Source organism: Trematomus bernacchii, unplaced genomic scaffold, assembly GCF_902827165.1.
Source record: "Trematomus bernacchii unplaced genomic scaffold, fTreBer1.1, whole genome shotgun sequence".
NCBI lineage: Eukaryota > Metazoa > Chordata > Actinopteri > Perciformes > Nototheniidae > Trematomus > Trematomus bernacchii.
This window is the reverse complement of record NW_022987595.1, coordinates 470,508-476,068: the sequence shown is the minus strand read 5'-3', so window position 1 is coordinate 476,068 and position 5,561 is coordinate 470,508. Positions and strand designations below refer to the sequence as shown.

The 5,561-nt window shown below is 46.4% G+C and overlaps 1 protein-coding gene across 1 annotated transcript; it reads left to right on the top strand.

Annotated features, from left to right (window-relative positions):
* The first annotated feature begins 3,036 nt into the window (after positions 1–3,036).
* On the top strand, positions 3,037–4,964 carry LOC117482461. Its single transcript, XM_034130559.1, has one exon. The coding sequence runs from the start codon at positions 3,132–3,134 to the stop codon at positions 4,389–4,391; it is 1,260 nt and encodes a 419-aa protein (XP_033986450.1). The 5' UTR covers positions 3,037–3,131; the 3' UTR covers positions 4,392–4,964.
* Positions 4,965–5,561: the final 597 nt, after the last annotated feature.

Genomic DNA, 5,561 nt, shown 5'->3' with positions numbered 1-5,561 from the left:
GTTAGAGGTAGCATTATGTCCAGCTAGCATGCTAATTGCTAACGTTATATTATCGTTTTATCCCGGAGGGGAAAACTAGTTTCTAATCCTGAGCGAAACACCTCGCCTGAAACACACGATTAGTGCCATGAGTTAGTGAAGCAAATTACAGAACATTGCACACTTATTCACAAGTCAAAACGTGTTCATAGCGGGGACGGCTGAGAATAGCTAGATGTTGTTAGCCAGCTTGGACCTATTATAGCAAGTTCTAGCATGGCTAGCTCGATCTACTGAGCAAATAAAAGTACATCTAAGACCAGTATTGTGCAGATTAAAACAGTGCAGTGCATGTATTTTATTTTACTTTTCAGTCCCTGCTCTCTAGCAGGGACTGAAAAGCGGGTCAGACGAACTAATTTGAACTACTTTAGTTCCTGGGGCTTTTTGGTGTGAACGCAAATATATCGTAGTTCTGATGAACTATTGTGGGAAAAGTACTCCAAAGTACTCCGGTGTGAACGCGCCTATAGCATTCGATGTTTTTGCGACTGCACTTGAGGATACATTCAAAGTTCTTGACATTTTCCGCATCGACTGGCCTTCATTTCTTAAAGTGATGATGGACGGTCGCTTCTCTTTACTGGGTTGAGTGGTTCTTGCTATAATATGGATTACAACAGCAGTCAAATAGGGCTTTCCACTGTGCACTAACTCTACCTCTGCTCAACACAACTGATGGTCTCAAACACATTAAGAAGGCAAGTCATTCCACACATTGACTCTTGACAAGGCACACGTGTTCATTGAAAACCATTCCAGGTGACGACCTCATGAAGCTGACTGAGAGAAGCCAAGAGTGTGCAAAGCTGTCATCAAGGCAAAAGGGGGCTACTTTGAAGAATCTAAAATAAAAATCATATTCTTGATTTTTTAACACTTTTTTGTTCACTAGATAATTCCATATGTGTTCTGTGACGACCCCTGCCTTGTTGTCTCCTGTGGTGTGCATGGCCCTTTAATGTTTCTCCTCTGCTTGAGACGCCCTGATTGGGGACACCTGACGCCCTGATTGAGGACACCTGTCGGCTGGCGGAGGATTAAGAGGCCTGGGCCAGAGTCTTGATCTCTCTCTCCCCGCAGAGTACCGGACCTCGGAGAGCAGCCACGTCGCCTATGTTTTTTTGCTTTGCTTTTGTGTTTGTCTTCGGACACATTAAGTTTTGCTAAATAAATACTTTTTTTACATATTCTTGTCCTTTCCACGCTTTTTGTTATGGCTAAGAGCCAGGCCATGACAGATGGGGGCTCGTCCACTTCTTTTATCTGTGATACAGCAACGGATAGGTAAGATTTGTGTGGGGAGTTGGTGCGCGTGTATAAACGTTGTTGGGAGCGCGTTTGCAGTACGGCCGCTTTCTTTGTTTCGGCTCGTTGTGGGAAGGACATTAGATTTCAGATCGTTGTTTGGGGACTGATTTGATTACTTTGTGAGGCTTTGATTTGTTTGGTATTATATTTCGGGAGAGTGGTTGCTAGTTGTTCTTAGCCGTGGTCAGCTGTTTGTTTTGTTTTGTTTTTCTCCTTTTTCTCTCTCGTGGGGGTTTGTTGGTGCGTTGCAGGTGGAGCGGGGCGGAGCGGTGCGGAGTTTTCCCTGGCAGGTTAAGCGGCGGTTCCCTTGGGATTGTTGAGCGGGGTGTGTAGTGTTGCGGAGAAAGTGGTTGAAGCTTCGGCTTGGGAGCATGGCCGTGGTCACAGTAGTGTTGCTAGCTTGCTAGTCGCTTTGCTGGGCCAGCGGTCTCCGGTGCATAAATACCCACCACAAGTAACTGCATGAAGACTAGGGAGGAGATTAGTCAGTGGGATGGTGAGTTAGTGGGGAAACTCCAATCAGAACATTAGTGTTGTTCCACTTTGGACGCATCACGCATAATAAGCGTTGTGGTATCTGTCCGGTTTGTTTTTGTGTTTTTTTTCTTTTTCTCATCTCTCGGTTTAAAGGTCCGGTGTTGTGTTCCGGTGAGGGGTCGTTGGAAGTTAATATGGCTGACGTAGAGGCATTTGTTGAGGCTCCGTCTCAGGAGTTGCTTGGTACTTTTTCAAGAGAGCAGCTGCTCTTAATTGCTGAGCATTTCTCTGTGTCTATTGTCGGGGATAGAAGGGTGAAAGACAACATAAAAGACTCTATAGTGTCGACATTAAGGGAGACGGGAGTTTTTGCTGCAAAGGAAGAGGGGGTTTTGTTAAAACCTCGTTTTCAGGCAAGTGCACTTTCTTTTGAGCAGCAGAGGGAAATGTTGTTGTTGCAGCAGGAACACGAAAAAATAAAGTGGGAACATGACCGGGAACATGACAGAGTAAGGTATGAACGTGACCGGGAACATGACAGAGTAAGGTATGAACGTGACCGGGAACATGACAGAGTAAGGTATGAACATGACCGGGAACATGACAGAGTAAGGTATGAAAGTGACCGGGAACATGACAGAGTAAGGTATGAACGTGACCGGGAACATGACAGAGTAAGGTATGAACGTGACCGGGAACATGACAGAGTAAGGTATGAACGTGACCGGGAACATGACAGAGTAAGGTATGAAAGTGACCGGGAACATGACAGAGTAAGGTATGAAAGTGACCGGGAACATGACAGAGTAAGGTATGAACGTGACCGGGAACATGACAAAAGGAAGTATGAGTTGGGAATTGAAAAGGAAATCACAGTGGAGCGGATGCGACAAGAATCTGAGAAAGCCAAGATAGAGTTGGAGGGACGTCGTCTGGCTATTCTCAGAGATGGCGCGTTGTCCGGTGAGGGGCTGGGTGAACAGGTGCCCAGGTCTCCTCATCGCTTTGATGTTAATAACCTGCGCTTGCTGCCTCACTTTAATGAAGGTGATCCCGACACGTTTTTTTTGTTGTTTGAACGTGTAGCTGGGGCTAGAGATTGGCCTGATGCAGACTGCGCGCTGATGCTTCAGTGTATTCTCACAGGACGAGCGCAGTCTGCATATTCCTCTTTATGTCTGGAAGATAGCTCTAGCTATAGTAAAATAAAATCGGCGGTGCTTAGAGCATATGAACTGGTGCCAGAGGCCTATCGACAGCGTTTTAGGTCCTTTGAGCAAAAACAAGATCAAACATATGTGGAGATGGCGAGGGATTTGTCTGTTCATTTTAAGCGTTGGTTAACTGCTCTTGACGTCACTACTTTTGACGATTTGTGTGAGCTCATGACTTTGGAACAGTTCAAAAATATTCTTCCTGACAAGATTGCTACTTACATAACAGAACACAGGGTCACTTCTGCGGCTGAAGCTGCTGTGGCAGCTGATGAGTTTGTGTTGCTTCATAAGAGCAGGTTCGGAGGGCGCTCTGGGGCCCTAACTGTTTTTGAAGGAAGTAGAAAGGCTGTTGATGTTGGTTCATTTGGGATGGAGCCAAGGAAATTGGGTTTGGTCAAATCTGAGGTGGATAATGATATTTGCCACTACTGTCGTGAAAAAGGCCATTGGAAGGCAGAATGTCCTGCGCTTAGAGCAAAATCTGAGGGAGGAAGATATTTTGTTGGGCCTGTTGCGTTGGCTGTGCCTGTGAAAAGCTGCTGTGTTGCAGATGTGCTTACATCCCACTTATGTGGATCTGAGGTTTTGGCATCTTATGCTCCATTTATACGAGACGGCTTGGTGTCATTGGTAGGTAGTAATGTCAGAGTTCCAATCAAAATCTTGCGAGACACAGGGGCTTTTGATTCCTATATTGTTGACTCTGTTTTGCCGTTGTCTTATGAAAGTGACACTGGTGACACCGTTCTGAGTTGGGGAATGGGATTAAAAGTTCTTCCTATTCCTGTTCATAGGATGTATATTGACTGTGACCTTGTTAAAGGTGAAGTAGCTGTTGGTGTACGTCCAGCTTTGCCAATCGAGGGGATACACTTCATCCTGGGCAACGGTTTGGCAGGGAGCAGAGTCTGGACTGATGTCCCCCCTGCGTTTTTAGTCACTGGCGGTCCGATTGAGTCAGGGTCTGAGGAGAGCTCTACAGTGTTGGCAGACGTCACGTCCTCTTGTGTGACCACTCGTGCTATGGACAAAAATATGTTTGGAAACCAGAAGATCAAGCATTGTCCCACTAGTCAAAGTGGTCGTGGCGGCGGTGGCGTTGATGGTGGTCGTGGTGGCGGCAGCAGGGGTCGAGGAAGAGGCAAGGAAATGTCCTGCTATCGGTGTGGAGACCAAGGACACATGGCTCGTGACTGTGGGTATGCCAACGACCGGAAGTGCTATTCCTGCGGTGGGCTTGGTCACATCCAGAGACGGTGCAGTAGGGTGAAATGTTACAGGTGTGGCGACATTGGCCACGTTGCGGTGCAGTGCAGTAAACCCAGTGAAACTAACTGCTACAACTGAGGAAACATGGGCCGTGACGGTAATGTATTGTCTGTCATACTGTTCGATAAATCGTTCTCGCTCTGCCCATCCTTTTAAAGTGTGCTTCTCAGGTTGCTTACCTGAGTTGCTAAAGATGTGGCTGGGTGTTGGAGGAGCGTTTGGCAGTGTGAGGGTTGTATGTTGCAATTGGTGGTTTTGTTGGAGGTGGGGTGCATTATATCTTGTGTTTTTTTTGTTCATTACTGGTGTTTTTTGTTTTGTCAGGGTTGGGATTGGTGTGCCGGTGGTCCTGGGGACACCGACTTTAAGGGGGGGGGTGTGACGACCCCTGCCTTGTTGTCTCCTGTGGTGTGCATGGCCCTTTAATGTTTCTCCTCTGCTTGAGACGCCCTGATTGGGGACACCTGACGCCCTGATTGAGGACACCTGTCGGCTGGCGGAGGATTAAGAGGCCTGGGCCAGAGTCTTGATCTCTCTCTCCCGCAGAGGACCGGACCTCGGAGAGCAGCCACGTCGCCTATGTTTTTTTGCTTTGCTTTTGTGTTTGTCTTCGGACACATTAAGTTTTGCTAAATAAATACTTTTTTTACATATTCTTGTCCTTTCCACGCTTTTTGTTATGGCTAAGAGCCAGGCCATGACAGTTCTTTCATAGTTTTGATGTCTTCAGTATTAATCTATAAAGTAGAAACACATTTAAATAAACAAAAAACATTGAATGAGAAGGTGTCCAAACCTTTGACTGGTACTGTATATAAAAAACACACATATTTTAAAGGGCCCATGTCATGGCCATTTCCACTGATCATAATTACATTGTTGAGGTATACTAAAATAGATTTATACTGTGCAATTTTCCAAACTCACATTGGTTTCGCATACAGCATCTCTGTAAAGTATGTGTATTCAGCAGTATTCACTCTCTCCACTAAACGACTCGTTGGAGCTCTTGCCCCCCCCCTCCCTGTGAGCCTAGTGTGCTCCGATTGGTCAGCTCGGCCACTCTGTTCTGATTAGTCAACCACCAGAGAGGCTCCGCCCATGTCTAACAGTGCTTTTTCCGGCTGCTCTCAGCGGAACATCAGTCTTATAATGGCGTCGGTACAGCCGTATATTTTATACGCTAACTAACCGAACTGTACCTACAACTGTTGTTATAGAAGAGTGTGACGGCCCCAGGGCCTTTGT

What these genes read in the sequence shown, in the direction of transcription:
- LOC117482461 (XM_034130559.1), top strand. Translation starts at nt 3,132, where the DNA reads ATGGCGAGGGATTTGTCTGTTCATTTTAAGCGTTGGTTAACTGCTCTT.